The 20,430-nt window shown below is 34.9% G+C and overlaps 1 protein-coding gene across 6 annotated transcripts in view; it reads left to right on the forward strand.

The window, feature by feature from the left end:
- Positions 1–826: 826 nt before the first annotated feature.
- Positions 827–20,430, forward strand: part of LOC131439643 (venom dipeptidyl peptidase 4) — a 62,246-nt gene continuing 42,642 nt past the window's right edge. The window contains exons 1-2 of one of the 6 annotated variants that reach the window (XM_058610910.1): positions 827–963; positions 9,229–9,540. In XM_058610910.1, the coding sequence (XP_058466893.1) occupies positions 9,328–9,540 (213 nt within the window). In that variant the 5' untranslated portion in view covers positions 827–963; positions 9,229–9,327. Of the gene's footprint in view, positions 1,105–1,200; positions 1,634–9,228; positions 9,541–20,430 lie in introns of those variants that run through there. The other 5 variants (XM_058610916.1, XM_058610918.1, XM_058610921.1 and 2 more) reach the window with 5 other exon arrangements.

Raw genomic sequence — 20,430 nt, forward strand, 5'->3', positions numbered from 1 at the left:
GAGGATAGCCGAGCAAACCGACTTCGGCTATGTCGATCCGCGGTTTTCGCTTCCGATAATACCGAAAATAGCGGTCAATTTTGAAGTACACACTTTTCTCAGAGATGGCTTAAACGATCTCCTCAAACTTAGGTTCAAATGAAAGGTCTTATAGTCTTAAGCGAAAAACGTAAAAAATCCTCAAAACTGGTTTTATTTTTGTAGGGCTTGTAAGTTAATGCTCGAACAAACTTTCATGTTTCTATTTAAGAATCAAAAGAAAGCGTTTTGATAAATCACATCTTAATAAATATGAGAATATGAATAATATGAAAAAGGCGTCGTTGCATCACTAGGCGGATTAGAAGATGTTTTTTGCTGTGGTGAAAAAATAGAAATAGTTAAAAAAGTAAGAAATGAAACTCTAGCTTCGTAAATATGGCAGTAAGAGGGTTGAAATTTTGGCAAAATTGTCTCTAATCCGAGCTATTTCGAATGTGGTATAACACAATTATTTAATCATATGCCTTAGTTTTATCAGTAAATTTTCCTAACAGAAATATTGATTGGATATTCTGTAAAATCCTCTCAACAACAGCTCTATTCAGTACATGCATAACAATCCGGCTAGTCGCTATTCTTCGCTAAACTATCACTACTTGTGCTGTATCTCGTGTATCTCGTGTATCTCGTGCCACTCGAGTGAATGTCGATTCTCAGCTGTTGCGAACTCACAAGCTGCCCTCTCGGCGAGCAGCTTCAGTAGATACATGTGTTACACTGTAGAGACACACTAACAACCATGTCTTGCTGAATCGGCAAACATTGATTCATGCTTAGCTTTCGTAGTACCATGCCAGTGTCTTGCTGGATGAGCTGCTGGACGCGTCGAATGTTAGATTCATTTTAAGTGAAAACTAAGGCACAGACAACCGCTTTTTGTTGGAAACAATGTAGAATTATTCAATGCAATGTGTGGAGATGGTAAATTTAAACTTGTAGTGTAACCGGTTTACACTAACCTCATCATCAATCGATTGTGATACAGGTGTAGGCAAAAAATATATTACGTGATCTTCGCGCTGCCGCTACAAGAGAAATGCTTACTGTCGGTGGAGAGGTAAAGTGAGTTGAAATGGATGCTGGTGGGTTAGTGAAAGGCGCAAAGTGCAAAGATGCAGACTCAAAAGTAGTAAATAATTATCAAGTAATTTCTACAATGACAAGGCTATTTAGGTCGCCAATGTGTTCGTGTCATCGCGAGTGTCTTTCCGCGACTCCGTAGAATCATATGATCATCTTCGCATGACGTTCTTGTAGTAGTATAACGATCGTGTTTTCTGAGCGAAAGTCATATTGTGTGAAGTAATGCAAGCGTAATCCATGAGCTTTACATATCAAAGTACTTCGATCACTCCAAAAGATGGCAGTTATTCTGTCGCGTATGGATTTGTTGGCATATTAAGACGATAAATTACCGCAGTAGAGTGTCATCCGGAAACGGAAAAACGGAACAACGTTGTGACGGTGGTGGTTTGTCGTGCATCCCCATTAATTACAAGCGAACCATGCTTATCATCTTTTGATGGGTTCTTTTTATGCGGTCGACTATTGATGTGTTCAGGATCAATCAACAACTCAAGACAGACATGGAGTAAGTGGGTGAAGTTGGAATTTCGCAACAAGATGTCAAACGCCGTGATACAAATCGTTACTAATTAACTTTTGCTTATACTGGTCTCCGTTTGGTGATAAACTAGATTGATAACTGTACGTTTTTTGCCCGGACTCAGGACACACGTAATATCGTTGTGTTTTTCGTGCACATATTATCGTTGTGTTTTTCTTGTTATTTTGTAATGCTGCATGTTGTATACACTGTTGGTACCACTTTGTGAGCCAAAAGTAATGTGAATAAATGGCTGTTTATTATGTTTCTTCTTACCGAGGAGCATGTACTACGGCCACCCGTCAATGCATTCAAACAGTGCATATTTTACGTGCAGAAATCTTCCTTCCCAATTATGCTTTGAATGTGAATACATACTGTGTTCCCGAGAAAAGTGTTAGTGTATCACCATGAGTGAGTTCAATGTATCATGTTAAGTTAATTGAATAGATTAAACAAAGATAGGAATATTAATTGTATTTGGAGTGATTTAGATGCTGTAGTTTTGCATGTATTTGCAAAGATTCACGCCCGAGTTCTCAAAACCGACCAATGAATTTATATTAACATATTAAACAAAAAGTAAACTATTTCTTCGTGTAAACGCCAAGTAAACGACAATGCTACCAAAATAAACTAACACATATATATGCGGGCCAAACCGAAAGGTGGTGAATAAAATCAGTTCTTAAAAAAAGAATTGATTATTTGAATTTTTTTACCTTTCTCATAGAGTAACGCTTTCAAATCACTGTGAAACCCGACTTTTAAACCGAGACCTAGAGGGACGAGTGTCATATACTATTCGACTCAGTTCATCTAGTATGAAAATGTCTGTGTGAGTATGTGTGTATATAACAAAAATGTGCACCCGATTTTCTCGGAGATGACTTGACCGATTTTCCCAAACTTAAATTTAAATGAATGGTCTCTTGATCCCATATGTTCCTCTTGAATTTTACCCGGATCGAACTTCCGGTTCGAGTAACGGGGTAAACTATCCGAAAATGAAGAAAAAGTGCACTCGATTTTTTCAGAGATTGCTCAACCGATTGTCTTTAACTTAAATTAATATTAAAGGCTTTATAGTCTCATAGGTTTTTATTGAATCTCATCCGGATCCGACTTCCGGTTCCGTAGCTACGGCGTAAAATGTGCACAATGAACTTAAAAACTGTACTCGATTTTCTCAAAAACCGTTTATCCAATTTACTCAAGCTTAGATTCAAATGAAAAGTCTTAAAACCCCTGCCGAATTTCATTCGGATTCGACTTCCGGCTACGGAATTACAGGCTGATAAGTATAAACATTTCATTTTCAGAAGCGTGATTTTTATACATGACAAGGAAAAAACAAACCAAAATCATTCAAATAACCATATAATTCTTCAATTCGTCAGGTATGGTTAATTGTTGATCAAATACGTTGACACGATCATAAGTTGATGTAGAATTTTATCCAGATCTGGTTTCCGGTTCCGGAAATACAAGGTAGTGTGTATGAAATTGCAACCTGTAGAGCAATAATGCAAAAAAGTATAATTTTTCTAAATTTGGTTAAATACTGTTTCAACTTATAGGTTGTGCTTAACGTTCGCATCTGTACTGTAATTTACAGTATTGTACTGTATTTCTGACCCAAATTATGCGTACTGATTTTCCCCTTTAAAAATACTGTATTTTGATTTGTACTGTATTTTCCCATTAAAATGTACTGTGTTTCTCAAATCGAAAAATAATTATGAAATGTTAAGTCTATTATGCATCGAATTCCGATTTGCTGAAATACAAAATATCTGAGACAACAGTAGCATCATGTGGCGAATATAAACACATGTAAACAACAATCGGCTAGCTATTCTTACTTTCCTTTTCTACACACTTATAAAATTTCGCAGAATTCGGTTATTTTTTACCGAATTTTCAAAAGCTGAACATTCGCTAATCCGTTCGGTAATTGAATTGATTACTGATCGTTCGGTTATTGCTGAACTGTCAAACAACTGTCATAAACTGTAAACCAAATGGACCTAACAAATGGTTCGTGTTTTTTTTGTGTTTGTTTACTTTTGGTTAAAATTCGGAATTTGAATGGATTTTCGGACTTCATAAAACAACACGTATTTTAACTTACGATTAGTTTTTTCGGATTTGAATATTTTTCTTAAAAACGAGTGAAGAAAATTCGAACCAGTCGTGACTACGGTGCACTATATATTTACGAAAAAATATAAAAAATGTCTAGGAAAACTAAAGGAAAATATAACTTCATTTCCCGGTTGACTGGAATTATGAACGCCTTTTGGAGCATTGCCCAACCCGTCAAGTCCACCTGAAATTATTCTCGAGCGAAATGGATTGGCAGCAAGTGGACATAGTGATATGAAATTATTTTCTGCCTGTTAGTAAACAAATAGCTTTGAGTTATTTGTTTCAAAAACTTGTGCACTTGTACCTCATTCCATTCGACGAACCCTTCAAGATTTTTTTTCGTTTGGTTAATAAAAAGACACACACTGAAAATTTTAATAACTGTTTGACAGTTAGCTATCACGACAATCAGTATATACAGAAATTCGATTGTTGAAAAATAATTTCACCATACGGACGGCGACTATTTAGATTTATCGAATGAATATCTACTTGCTATTTGCAGAATTCTATAATGAAAACTTGTGTAAAACTGATCGTCCGGTTAAAGCTTGCATAATTGTTGTAAAATGAAATTCATGTACCGAAATATACGTAATTTCCATTGATTGCCGAAAGTTTTCGTCAAAAAAATTACCGAACAACGGAATCAAATCTTAGTGTGTATCATGATCTTTTTATTGTCCATTTTTTATCAAAGCATGCAACAACAATTTTGCTCACATTTGTTGATTAGAAACAAAAAATCGCAAGTATTCTAAAACAAATTAAATATACCTAAGAAGATAAAGTTTTCTGCAAATAATGTTTTGTAATTTTTTCAAGTACATGTGGTTGTAATGTCGATTGATGACTAATTCATTTATTTATTTCAGTTTTCATTGAACTAAAAATAATTATTTGCATAGGAAAATAAAAAAAAACTATTATGATGATGAAAATAGATCATCTGATAATTATTTAAATTAATTTTTATTCACTATTTAAAATAAAATGCGTACTACGAATTTTATTTTTTAATGTCGATGTACTGTATTTTCTCGATTTTTGTGCAAAATGTACTGTTTTTCGTCGAAAAAAATAGACGATCGTTAGTTTTGTTAGTTGCTGGCCAATGGAAACAATTTCAAAACGGAAGCCTCTTCATTTTCTCAGAAGCAGCTTAATCTATTATCACAAACTTAGACTCAAATAAAAAGGTCAACGTCTAAAAAATAGACTGCTTTTGACATTTGTTCGGATCTCACTTCTGGTGTTTTAAACCGTTATTTAGAGCGATAATGCAAAAAAACGAGAAATTTCTATTAACTTGGGTCAATGTGTTAAAAATTGAAAAGGTTATGCTAATGTATGCCCAAACAAACGTTTTGATCTTTTTATTCAATATTTAAAACAAATCACAAGGATACCATGAAATTGTTCGAGCTATTGATATGAAATAAGGCAACCAAAATTTCTAATGATCAATATTTTCAATCAAACGGTTCAATCAATCGCAATGGTTTTGAAAGCGCGATTGCACGAGAGTCTTCTTCGATTTTTTTATTACAGGCGGTTTTTAACCTTTTTTTATAAATATAAAAAATTGGTATAGAATTCGCTCAAACTTTAGAAAATTTTCCGAGGCCCGGAGGGCCGAATGTCATATGCCAATCGATTCGGCTCGACGAACTGAGCAAATATCCTTGTGTGTGTGTGTGTATGTATGTATATATGTATGTATGTATGTATGTATGTATGTATTTATGTATGTATGTATGTATGTCAACAAAGAGGTCGAGATCTCAGAGATGGCTGGATCGATTTTGATCAAACTAGTCACTAATGAAAGGTCTCCCCGTCACCCAGAACGCTATTGAATCCATTATCCGTCCATTTTTAACAGCGATATCGATATTTTCGTGTAAACGACTTTTCGCCTTATTCCAGTAGTAGAAGTTTTACGCGTTTGATTATAAAGACTCACATTTGTCTCGGAGACAAATGAAACACGATTTTTATACTGTTACATACAATTGTTTCTAAGTACCAAAAAGATTGTATACAGCATCTTTTTTCATGGCATTTTGCCTCGGACCGATTTCAGCACGGTTCGTTTTTGGCAACATAACCGTTCGAGAATGACATGTAAACTAGATGATGGCAGTATTTTCAAGTTGAAAGAAATTCCATAATTATTTTGATTTGAACTACTTACAGTAATAAATGATGGACTCCCATATACCATTCGACTCAGTTCGTCGAGATCAGAAAATGCGTGTTTGACAAATAATTTCACTCAATTTTCTGGGAAATGGCTAAACCGTTTTCTACAAACAAGATTCATATGAAAAGTAGTATACTCCCAAACAAGGTTCTTGAATTACGTTTGGATCCGACTTCTGAATGCGCAACCACAGAATGATATGTGAAACGAAATTAAAATAATGCAACTCATTTTTCGTAGATGGCTGAACCGATCTGAGATTCTGAATGAACTGAATCCTATGAAACATCTTACTTTTTAGTCAGATCCTACTTCCGGTTTAGGAGATACAGGGCGATTAGTAAAAAATGCCTATTTCACATAAATTAATCAGGTTTATCGGGTTGGAAGATTTGGATAGTCGATTACCAAATAAATTTATTTCAGTTTAAGCGGTATTCAGTTTTCGATTCGGAAGGAACCTAAAAATTTAATTCGCACTACAATTTCTCAAAGATGTCTACACACTACTCAGGTGGATTTAACTGATTTCGGCTACACCGATTTTCGAATTCTGGTTCCAGTATCGAATCGATTCTCAAAGCTCAATCATTTTCTCAAAAAGGCCAAATCGAACTTCAAAAACAAAAATTCAAATTAAAGGACTTACGGTCCCATACAAAATTGGTGAATTATATCCGATGGAATTACAGATAATGAGTTTTTAAAATTCATACCGATATAGAAGATGTAAATTGTTTGGTGTATTAATTTATAGCCATTCGAATCATTTTGGGTTATGCTAGTTCCTGAATACCGGCTCTGGAAGTACCGTAAATAATAACGAAAAACTCTAAAGTCGAACCTACTTCGACATCTCATGGAATGTACAATCGATTGTCACACGTTAAGATTGAAATTCGATACTATTTGCAGTTTCGGCATTTGCCGTTCAAAACGACGATAATTAAAATAATGTCATGAGAACTAAAACACCGAAGAATATCCATGCAAAAACCACATGCGGATTGATAAAAAAGGTATCATCTCACTGCTAGGTGGATTAATCACGTTTTTTTATATGCGTTTGTTACACGGCTTTTTACGAAGATTCCCGAAGCTATGCGGATTCCCGAAATAACACGGTATTTTTACGCGGTACGTATCCTCCGCCTAAAAAAGATCTCAGCGTATTAATAACCATCATCGAACACGCGAGCTCAGACTCTGTTTGCCTTGTATCCGACGAAATTACATCAGTAACCCAAATATATGCATACTAGCGTAACGGATTTCGATATTTAAGCGTCTCTCCGCCAAGGTCAAGTTTTGCATGCATGCAGTTATTTTTATAGCGTTAAGTTCTCTACCAGTACTACCATTCTGCGATTTCGATAATTAATCGAGTTCATCTTATTTTAATTAGAAATTAATCTTAAGTACTTAAAATTTACCCTGGGATACTTGTTGATTTCTCAGATGAAAATGACATAACAAAACATTTAATCCAAACTCGCATGACACAAGATCACTTACAGCTCAGTCAATTTTGTATCAATGATTAAAGTTACCGTTTGATTGGAAATATTTCTAAATTTTGATTTGAATGTATCAAGCCACGTATTTTTAATTATGTATGATTGAAATTTTGATTAATAGTGAGCTGTGTCCTATTTTGTATGTTAAAATGCTATACTGGCTTACTGGATTTCCCTTACGGAGACGATGGTTTTGAAGGAGTAAGCGATCAATCAGCTGAAAAGCATCGTTCTGATTGATCAATTGATGCAAAAGCGAAGCTGTAGGGAAGTACGCGCATCTATAAAAAAGCGAAATTATAGCAAACGTTTCAGTATCACGTGTAACATATCAGCTGCTAGACAACAAGATACAAAGCGCTATAAAACGATTTGAAGCTTTAATTGGTTTGTGCAAACCAAACCAAATTATAGCAAACGTTTCAGTATCACGTGTAACATATCAGCTGCTAGACAACAAGATACAAAGCGCTATAAAACGATTTGAAGCTTTAATTGGTTTGTGCAAACCAATTAAAGCTTCAAATCGTTTTATAGCGCTTTGTATCTTGTTGTCTAGCAGCTGATATGTTACACGTGATACTGAAACGTTTGCTATAATTTCGCTTTTTTATAGATGCGCGTACTTCCCTACAGCTTCGCTTTTGCATCAATTGATCAATCAGAACGATGCTTTTCAGCTGATTGATCGCTTACTCCTTCAAAACCATCGTCTCCGTAAGGGAAATCCAGTAAGCCAGTATAGCATTTTAACATACAAAATAGGACACAGCTCACTATTAATCAAAATTTCAATCATACATAATTAAAAATACGTGGCTTGATACATTCAAATCAAAATTTAGAAATATTTCCAATCAAACGGTAACTTTAATCATTGATACAAAATTGACTGAGCTGTAAGTGTTCAAAATCTTACAACATTTCTACATATTTTTCCTTGAGTTTCCAATTTGCACCCCTATATAGAAAACAAAATTGTGTTCCACATCAAAACTGTGAAAAATTTGCTAAAACCGGCAGCTGTGGCCTATGTGACCTAGAAGATATGTTTTTATTCATTCATAATATATGTAATGAGGCACACTGCCTTAGCTCTAAGATGCCGAGGGCATTCTGAAATATTTTGATGAGTCGTCAAGGTCTGTTAATTTGAAGAAAATGACAATATTTGACACATCGTGCTTGAATGTACAAATTTACACATAAAATTAGTTTCTCGGCTGACCCGACCAAATAATTTTCGACAATTAATAAAACAGATCTCGGTTAAAAGGTCGAATTTCAAAGTAATCAGAGCATAAGTGCAAATGACAATAAGTGCTCTCGTGTGGAACCTACGTGGCGAGTCATTGTGACCTATTTGCGCGCAAATAGTCCTAATTGTATGAATATCTCCACAATATCTGTCGGTAAACGATGAGTCAGCAGGACAAATACGTGCACATATTGTTTGAGACATATTCGTTGTCATCGTTGCTCAGTTCAGTTGTTTTCCAGGAAAAATATGCCAATGGAATTGGTTTCAGTTTGATTTGACATGATTGTAGAAGTAAACAATTCTAGATCAGCGATGTTAGAATTAAAATGATGGTAATAAGTTTTCTTTTGTAGAGTGTAAATCAAACGTAAATAAAAAATGATGGCAATAAGTTTACTTCTGTAGATTGTAAATCAAACGTGGGATTTTTTTTTCAAATTCTTAGAAACACAAGTATGAAATTGACCTCCTAGCTTGTCGAATGGATTCGATTTAATTTTGCCGTAGTTTCGAATGCCTACCGATCGGAAGTGAATAGTGTAGAATGAGTAGTGGTGTTTTGGTGTCGGTTGAGTATCAGAAACTCTCCCAGCGAGACGATGTGCAGGATAACAGTGCAGATGATAGTTCCGACACATTCAGTGAAATAGAAGAGTGGGTTGTAGGTGGATCCGACAAGACGGAACTATTGGCTCTACGGCAGTTGGATCCAGTACCTGATCACAGTCCGAACAGAAAGACGATTGACATGTACGAGGTAGGTGAAGATTGAAATTATGGATGGGATATTTTCTATTGTTGTTTGGTCAAGGTTCAGGTAAGGTGGGAATTTATGCTCTGATTGTTGACTGTAGTGAAATAGTAGGATTTTAACCTTGAATTGGACATGAAGTGTAATACACATTGTCTACTAGAGCTTGGAGCAATTTATTTGTATGTTCTTTTGAAATTGCGCAATGCACTTTTTCCTATCACGACAGTCTACTCGTAGAATGTATGCTAACTACCTATTGTTATTTTGCATAAGACAGCGATAGCAACGACATGTGCGTAAATGGATCAATTAAATTGCGTTACCATTTTATTACGTTGCTGTTGTATTCGATATACTTTACTGCCATTTCGTCCTAAATTTGAATTATACTGTCTCTGAAATTGTACATCAAATAAATAATGCAAAGACAATTCAAATGACCGATACAGTTTTTTATTTATGAACAACGTTAATTGACTTTTTATCAAAAAAGTTGAACATAAAATACCTGTTTTAAACCACCTAGTGGTGTAATGATGCTTTTCTAATATCTCACATATACGCATATATAAATATTCTAAACAATAATTTTCTTTGATTCTTGAAAAACAAAAAGGATTGTCCTCAAACTAATAATCTACATAATTAGGTCATATCTGAGAAAACGAAGTAAATTCCTCTATTGCAGGTACTTCCGAAACCGAATTCCAGGAACCGGTATATTCGAAGTAGGTTTGAAAAAAGGGACTGAGATCCATTTTTGAGTCTATGGCTACAATCTCCGGTCGTGAATCGAAAACCAGGAATCAGGAAGGCCGAAATTAATTTGTTTGGCCGTCTGACTGACTGATTACCGATTGGAATAGTTTTGAGGCGAGTTTAGCAATTATTGTACGTGTTTTACTTCGCCGCTTTTAGTGACGCTATACAAATTTAAACAATCTTCTCCCTGTAAGATTACGGAAACGGAAGTCGGGTCCGGACAAAATTCAGGAATTCAATATGGAACTATAAAAACCTTTCGTTTTAACTTGAGTTTGTGGAAATCGGTCAAGTCACCAATGAGAAAAGTTAGTGAGACCCATTTTGGAATACATAACCACTATTTCCGGTGCTTCCAGAATCGGAAAACTGGAACGAGAATAGCCGAAATCGATTTGTTTAACTGTCCACTGATAATGGCTACCAATTGGAGAAGTTTCGAGGCCAGATTAGAAATAGATCACATTTTTTGTTTCGCCGTTTTAATTGACGGTATCGGTCAAATCCACACACATACACACATACCGACATTTTGCGTACTCGACAAACTGAGTCGAATGGTATATGGCACTCGACACTCCGGCCCCCGGTCCAAAAGTCGTTTTTCACAGTGGATGCATAACGTTGATTGCGAACGTTGAAATTAATACACACACGTTAACACGTTCATATGAGAAATAGATACAAGATTTTCGGTGATGAAATACTTGTAATAGGTTTATTTATAACGAAACTTTTGCAAAAGAACGCAACGAACTAATTACAATAGTTGTTGTGTTGCTGTGATTTAATTCAAAAACTATTGACGATGGAAGGAAATCTTACGAACTTTGTTTGAACATCAACTGGACCAGTTTTAAGATCCGTATTGAATGTTTCGCATGTTTTTGTCTTTCTCTTATATAAAGGTTATGCAATCACTTGAAAAACCGTCTAGTAAAAAGTTATAGTATCATATAGCATTCAACTCAGTTCATCGAGCTGAGAAATGTCTGTGTGTGTATGTGTCAAATAATCTCACTAGGTTTTCTCGGAGATGGCTGAATCGATTTTGACAAACTTAGATGAAAGGTCATGAATTTCATCCGAATCCGACTTCCGGTTCCTGAGTAATAAAGTAAAGTGTGTTCAATATTGTACAACGTCACTTAAACCGGTGAAACAAAAAACGTAACAAAATTTCTAAACCGATCTCAAAACTACACAAATCGATAGTCTCTATCAGTAGGCAACTAAACAAACCGATTCCGGCTATCCTGGTTCCCAGTCTCCGGTTCCGCATGTACCGAAAAGAATGGTTATATATTATAAAATGCATCTCACTTATTTTTCTCAGCGATGGTTTGATCGATTTTCTCAAACCTAAATTGAAATGGAAGGTCTCACGCTTTTATACGGAATTCCTGAATTTCATCCGGATCCGACTACCAGTACCGGAGGTATAGGCCAGAGTGTGTTAAATATTGTACACCATCACTAAAACTGGCGAAACAAAAACCTTAAAACAAATTTCTAACCTGGTCTCAAAATTACATAAAATCACTATTTTTTAGCTGGAGCTGTTAGCGGAATATATTCAACAGTTGTACTATTTATGTACCATTTAATTCCACTATTTCACTGTCACGTTATTACACTTTCACGAAGTCAATATACTTTAATGAAGCATAACAAACGTTACAATACAGATACGCGTATTTCGGAATGTTATTTACATCCTTCTTCAGTGTATCTTATAAAACCGATACACTGAAGAAGGATGTAAATAACATTCCGAAATACGCGTATCTGTATTGTAAGGTTTTTATGCTTCATTAAAGTATAGTGACTTTGTGAAAGTGTAATAACGTGACAGTGAAATAGTGAAATTAAATGGTACATAAATAGTACAACTGTTACATAAAATCGATAGCCATTATAAGTAGACAACTAAACAAAACCAATTCCGGCTATCCTGGTTACCGGTCTCCAATTCCGGAAGCACCGGAAATAGTGGTCATATATTCATAAATGGATCTCACTCACTTTTCGCAGCGATGGTTTGATTGATTTCCACAAACTTAGATTCAAATGAAAGGTCTTACGGTCCCATACAGAAGTCCTGAATTTCATGCGAATCCGACTTCCGGTGCCGGAGTTATAGGGTAACGTGTGCTAAATATTGTACGCCGTCACTTAAACTGGCGAAACAAAAACCGTAAAAACTGTTGTAAACTGGACTCAAACCCGTTATTACCAATCTTAGGGTCAAATGAAAGGTTTTATGGTCTCATAAAAAATTACTGCATATTTTCGGATATAACAAAAATTTAATTCATCGTTTAGAGTACGATGGCAAAATTGTATAAAATCTTCAAAATTTGAATAAAAACTAGTAGAGTTTGTACGTCATGTTAGTTGGTGGTCTTACGAACCGACTTCGATTATACCGATTCTCGGGTTCCGGTGCCGAGAGTGCATATAATAGTGAACCCACTTCGTTTTCTTAAGGATGACCTAGGTCATTCTGTATTTTATAATCTGAAAGCCGCATTATATTTTCGGAATCGGAAGTCGGATCAAAATGGAGGTCGAGAGGTATCTTTGAGTCAATAAGATAATTCGTTTGAATATTAGTTCGGCATAACCATTCGCAACAGCCATTTTTGAGATATCGATGTGAGTCCTCGTTTTGGAACTCACATTCAAACTGACAATTTGATATTTTTAACACTCATCTCTGTACTTCTGAAACCGGAAGTAAAATGAATCTCAACAAACACAAGAAAGGCACAGAGAACAGGCATTCAAGCTCATTCAAACTTTTATTAATACCCTGTGTGCAGCATAGAAGTGGAAATTCGTTCAAAATTACTGTTGTCCCAAGTAACAATATTTGTCACGGTTGCTGATTTGTGACTAGTTCGCAGCAAGAAATTTAGTGAAGCTGTAAGTCCATCATGACAAGATATAACTATAAAATTTCATGCATATCTGGAAAAATAAACAAAAACTAATTATGTCGTTTTTATATGTAACTTTTGGTGTTCGTTCCGTAGTAATTTTCTAAAATTATGAAAACGATTTTAATGATGTAACCAAATCTGTTATAAAAATCCTTTAATTTTTCTCAATTTAGTTGTAAGACAGATGATGTATTTGCAATGCAATTGAATAATCATCAAAGATATCGTCTCATGTTTATGGGGGTAAAATCAAATTATGTGGAGCAACATGTTTAGGAATCCGCTTACAAAAAATATTATATAAGCTATCAATTTAATGAATTATAGTACACAAACCTATATCCGGAAAATAATACTCTCGTAAACTCGTAAAACCCAAAACTATTTTTGAAATTTCAAGAACATCGTTGTGGCCATGCGTTTTGCCCGGTTGTTGTTTCAGATTATCCTGCATACCTATGATTTCGCGCAATTTAAAGTGTAAATCTATCTTGTTTTTCACTACCGGGCGTTTTGCCCTACACACATTTCAAAGGACGTTCTTAAAATAAGACATTTCATGTATTTTTCAATGGATACTGCGAGTATTTGCTCGTAATTATTAATAAAACCTCCACGTTTTATTGCCTATAATTAGGATATATAAATCTTACTTTAGGTGACGTATTACCCCATCTTCCCCTAGTTTTTATTTTAAATTAATAATTAATGAGAATTACAATATGCCGCGATCAATGTTCAACTTATATATTGTTTTTTTTTGTGATTATGGTAGTGCACAAAGGAAAAGTTCAGCCACTTATTAATATTGTCAAAAAATAATTTCAAAAAAGTAATATTCTTGTTTTATCGTTCGCTGTTTCAATCAAAGCAGAAATTGCTTGTTATAATCTTATGATGTCTATATTTCTGCTATACCAATTCACGGTAACGATTTTCACATGCGCTTACGACCTATTATTTGAATCTAATGTTGTTTTCGCTTGATGCCAAACCTAACCCAGTTTCCACCCTAACTGCTGTCAAACCGTTTGTTTGAAGTCAGTTTCGAACCTAGTTTCAACGTTGTTGAACTGAAAATCGAGTCAGTTTCCAACCTGGTTTTTAAATCAGTTTTACTCAAACCCCCGTTGCTAAGTGCGAAATCAACACAGTTTCGTGAAAAGTGTTTGTTTGATGAAACTACCCTGGGTCAGTTTCAGTTTTCTCAAGCGAAAACGACATAAGTTTGTGCAAACCATTCATATATGAGAAATTAATACGAACCTTTTGGCAAAAACATCATATTAATAAGATAGCCAGCTCTCACACTTCACGAATAAATAATTGGCAACATCCTTTTTGCGATAATGGCTCATGCGGTTCGCATCGAATCTTCCACATACAAGTAGGCGAAAGAAATGTCAAATTCGTGCGCGCGAAAATAGCAGTACTGCGCACCCATACAATGGATGCTATGTTCAGTGTGATGCCGTGCAATGGCGTTGCTGAGTTGAAGATTGATTTCATTGCAAGCTGACAGGGTCTGCTTTTGACATTTTTGAATGCTTTTTCCTGGAGTTTCAGTTCCGGATATAAGAAATAATGTCGTCATTGATTTAAGAAAATTATGTCGAGTACAATCTGAATAATTGCTTTAACAACTAAAATTTTAAGCTTATGCGAAAAAATGAAACAAATGCGCTTTTATAACGAAAACTGACAAAAAATCAATCTATGTCCAAGAAACAAATAAAAGAAAAATTGAAACCAATTCGTAGAAATAATGATGCTATAAGAATTCATTGTAACTTTTTTAATGTGGAACACATTTTTGTTTTCTATATAGGCGTGCAAACTAGAAACTCAAGAAAAATACACGTAGAAATGTGGTCAGGTTTTGAACAATTACAGCTCAGTAAATTTTATATAAATTATTAATATTATGTCACCATTTGATTGGAAATATTTCTACGTATTGATTTGAATGTTCATAGGCATGTGTTTTTAATTGTGTATCATTGAAATGTTGATTATTAGCTAGCAGTGTCCTATTTTTTCTGCAAAAAATCCCCGGCATACTGGATTTCCCTGCCATAGTCGACGGTTTTGAAGGAGTAAGCGATATATCAAAGGGAAAGCTTTGCTCTGATTGGTCAATCGATGCTAAAGCGCAGCTGCTGGGAGCACGCGAATCTATAAATATAAGCAAAATTATAGCTAACGTTTCAGTCCAATGAGCAGCATGCTTGGGGTAGGTTGTTGCAATACAGCAAGTCCAAAAGTGCCATAAAACGATTTGAAGCTTTAATTGGTATGCTCTGATTTTGTGTCATGCAAGTTCGGATGAAATTCCATGTTATGTCGTTTCGCCTGAGAAATTGACAACTACCCCAGGGTAAATTTGGAGTGCATAAGATTAATTTTCAATTTATATAAGATCAACTCGATTGATAATAAGAAAATTGCTTCAACCGAAATCGCAGAATGGTTGCAATGGTAGAGAAACGCTATAAAAATAACTGCCTGCATACAAAACTTGAACACAAGTTTGGCGAAGAGAAGCTTAAATATCGATATCCGTATCGCAAGCTTAAATATCGATATCCATATCTCGTACAAACATATAATTGCCCAATTGCTATTAGTTCAATTTTATCGGCTACAAAACAAATACAAATCACGACAAATAAAGTCTATATTCTGGGTTCGCGTGTTCGGTTTTGGTTCCTAATAAAGTTCAATCTAAGCAGACTCTCATGCATTTGCGAATGCAAAAGTGTGACGATTGATTGAACTGTTTGATTGTAGATCATTAGAAATTTTGGTTGCCTTGTTCCACATCAATGGCTCGAACAACCCCATGGGGCTGATCCTTGTAGTTTTTTGTCTGTTGTCTACATTTGTTTGACGAATAAATAAATATCATTCGTATCCGAGCAGTCGTCCGCGATACACTTGTTGTTTTTTCGCTCCGTATCGTTACGGTATCGAGTACAAAACCTCGACAGTCGGTGTTGAACAGTCGTTCGCACCGCACGCGTATAGCTCTTGGCTCCTGGAATTTTTTTCTGGCTACCTAGAGTTTCATTGATTCAAGGCTTCAGTCTTTTTCAAGGCTACCTGAATCACTAACTAAGTGACTAAGTGATATTAGAGTGACTAAGTGATACAAAGAGTGATATTAGAGTGACTAAGAAATTAATCAGCCTTTTTTAAGGCTAGCTAGGAGTCTAATCGAAGACTAATTTAGCCTAGTTAATTTAATTTAAAATTTCATTAATTTCAAAAATGCCTGCGTCCAACCGGAAAGGCAACAAGCCTAAGGCTAAAAATAATTCAATACGGAATAAATCACAATCCGTTATTCAACATTTTTCTAATAACATTCACGATCTTATAGAATCTGAGTGTAAAAATAAAAGACAACGGACGGATTTCCCTTCCGTTGATCCTATGCCGTCTAACAATATTTATGAGATTCTTCCTGAATCCGATTGTAGCGACATAGAAGAAAATTCTTCAAAAATTCCCAAAATGGACGCTTGTCGTTCTGGGAAGAAACATCAATCTATGCCACCAGTGACGGTGATGATTTCCGACTTTAAAGCATTCCGTACTGAGCTTTCTACTTTTCTTCCGGAAGTAAAAGTCTCATTTCAAATCGGACGAAGAGGAGAATGTCGAGTCTTGGTGGATGGATTGGAAGATTACGAACGTCTTATTCGATATTTGTCCGAGAAACTTCATAAATTTTATTCATATGATATAAAATCAGACAGACCCTTCAAGGCTGTCTTGAAAGGATTATCAAATGATCAAAGTATTGATGAAATTAAAAATGAACTAAAAGAATTGCTTGGTTTTGCCCCTTCCCAAGTAATACTTATGAAAAAAAGAGCGAATGGTACCACGCTGTGGAATTTCCCATGAACTTTACCTAATACACTTCAATCGAAATGATGTGAACAATTTGAAAACTTTAGAAAAAGTACGTTTCATTTCCCACATTAAAATTCATTGGGAACATTATAAACGGCATAATCGTATAGCAAACTTAACGCAATGTCGTCGTTGCCAAGGCTTCGGCCATGGAACCAAAAATTGTCATATGGATATACGGTGTTTGAATTGTGGTAAATCGCATTCGAAAGACGATTGTCCAATGAATGAAACCACTGATGAATTTTCATGTTCAAATTGCAATGGAAATCATAAATCCAATTATTTGAAATGTCCTGTCAGGGAAAAAATCAAATCAACGACCTTAAATTTACAGAACATACCTGAAAATCAAAAAACCGTTACAAGTGCCACGCCTAATTCTTCTAAGGCACTGATTTCTTCGAAACAAAAAACAGGTACGCCTGCCAATTCGTCTTCTAACGAAAACAATTTATTGACAGGTAGATCGACCTCGTCATCATCTTCTTCTAATGTCAGTTATGCTGGTATATTAGGTAGAAATCTATCACCTATTTCTTCTAATGTAAATAATCAAAACACAGGACCGCCTTGCAGTTCTTCTTCTAACGAAAACAATTTATTAATAGGTAGACCGGCCAAATCATCTTCTTCTAATGGCAGTCTACCTACAAATATTCCTTCAATGCCATTCGCTTCTTTAAATGAAGTCGATTTAGGCGATATAACTGAAAATAAAATGATCTACCTACAAGATCAACTTTTTCAAATGATCATCCAAATGAATTCGACTTCATCACTCTTTGAAGCATTTCAAATCGGATGGAAATTTGCAAATAATATTATAATGAATTTAAAATTTAACAGTGATGTTAAATAATTATTTGAATATTTTAAATTGGAATGCTCGATCTTTGAAATCGAGTGAAGATGAATTTTATAATTTTCTCAAAGTTCACAAAATTCATATTGCCATTGTGACAGAAACTTTTCTTAAACCAAATGTAAAATTGAAAAGTAATCCACATTATGTGGTTCATCGATTTGACAGATTTACTGGAATGGGTGGTGGAGTTGCCATTTTTGTCCAACGGCAAATTAAACATCGAATTTCACCTTCTTTCAATACTAAAGTTATTGAAAGCTTGGGAATCGAAGTTGAAACCATTCATGGAATTTATTTCATCGCTGGAGCATATTTGCCATTCCAATGCACCGGCGAACAATTAAATTTCTTTAAAGGCGATTTGCAAAAACTTACAAGATATCGATCGAAATTTTTCGTAATAGGGGACTTAAATGCTAAGCATGTCCAGTGGAATTGTAGGCAAAATAACAGTAATGGTAAAATACTTCATAATCAACTCTCAGCTGGTTACTTCACAGTTCTTCATCCCAGTAATCCTACTTGTTTCTCTTCCGTGAAAAACCCGTCTACAATTGATCTGGTTCTAACAGATCAAAGTCACATTTGTAGTGAACTGATTACTCATGCTGACTTTGACTCAGATCATCTTCCAGTAACATTCAGACTTTCCAACGAAGCTATAATTAATCCAATTAGTTCTATTTTCAACTATCATAGAGCTAATTGGTTGGATTACAGATCTCACATTGAAAATCATGTGGATCATGAAACTATTTTAGAAAATTCTGCGGACATCGACACAGCAATTGATAATTTGAATCATTATATTATCGAAGCTAGAAATCTTTCAGTTCCCAAAGCTCAAACTAAATTAAATTCTCCTATCATCGATGACAATCTTCAACTGCTCATTCGGTTGAAGAATGTTCGTCGACGACAATATCAACGTTCTCGTGATCCTGCTATGAAAAACATAGTTAGGGATTTACAAAAAGAAATTAAACATAGATTTACTCTTTTGCGAAATGAAAATTTCGCTAAAGAAGTTGAACAAATTAAACCATATTCTAAACCTTTCTGGAAACTTTCTAAGGTTCTTAAGAAACCTCAGAAACCAATTCCTGCTCTCAAGGAAGGAAATCAAATACTTCTTACAAATGGTGAAAAAGCTGAAAAACTTGCTCAGCAGTTCGAGAGTGTCCACAATTTTAATTTAAACGTTGTGAGTCCTATTGAAAATGAAGTCTCACTGAAATATGATCATATTTCAACCCAAGTGTTATCACACGATGACATTATTGAGACGAATTTTGATGAAATTAAATCAATTATTAGGAAACTCAAAAACATGAAGGCTCCTGGTAATGATGGAATTTTTAATATTCTTATTAAAAATCTTCCCGGTGTTGCCTTGAGACTCCTGGTTAAAATTTTCAACAAGTGTTTTTCATTAGCTTACTTCCCAAAAAGATGGAAAAACGCTAAAGTAATTCCTATCCTAAAACCTGATAAAAACCCAGCAGAAACATCAAGTTATCGCCCAATTAGCTTACTTTCTTCTATCAGTAAACTTTTTGAAAAAATTATCTTGTTGAGAATGATGACTCACATAAATGAGAATTCAATTTTTTTACCAGAGCAGTTTGGATTTCGTCACGAACATTCAACTACTCATCAACTTGTCAGAGTAACGAACATGATAAAATCAAATAAATCTTCTGGGTTATCCACTGGAGTTGCTCTTCTAGACATAGAAAAAGCATTCGACAGTGTTTGGCACAAAGGTTTAATAGCAAAAATGTCTGATTTCCAGTTTCCTATTTATTTGATCAAAATGATTCAAAATTATTTAACTGATCGTACTCTTCAGGTTAGCTATCAGAATTGTAAATCTGAATTGCTACCCGTACGAGCCGGTGTTCCGCAGGGTTCGAGTGTAGCTCCAATCTTGTATAATATTTTCACTTCTGATCTTCCAAATCTACCCGTTGGTTGTCAGAAATCGCTATTCTGTGACGACACAAGTCTGTTAGCCACAGGTAGAAATCTAAGAGTGATCTGCAGTCGCCTACAAAGAAGTTTAAATATTTTCAGTGATTATCTGTCAAAATGGAAAATTAAACCAAATGCAGCAAAAAACGCAATTAATTATCTTTCCTCACAAGCCAAGAGCTTCTTTTCTTAAACCAAACAATAATCACATTCTCAAATTGAATGGCTTGGAATTGACATGGTCTGATCAAGCTAAATACTTAGGTTTAACGTATGACAAAAAACTCACTTTCAAGGATCACATTGAAGGAATCCAGGCAAAGTGTAATAAATATATTAAATGTTTATATCCTCTTATAAACAGAAATTCTAAGCTCTGTCTAAAAAACAAATTGTTAATTTATAAACAAATTTTCAGACCAG

The sequence above is a fragment of the Malaya genurostris genome, chromosome 3, assembly GCF_030247185.1.
Source record: "Malaya genurostris strain Urasoe2022 chromosome 3, Malgen_1.1, whole genome shotgun sequence".
In the NCBI taxonomy this organism is placed as follows: Eukaryota; Metazoa; Arthropoda; class Insecta; order Diptera; family Culicidae; genus Malaya; species Malaya genurostris.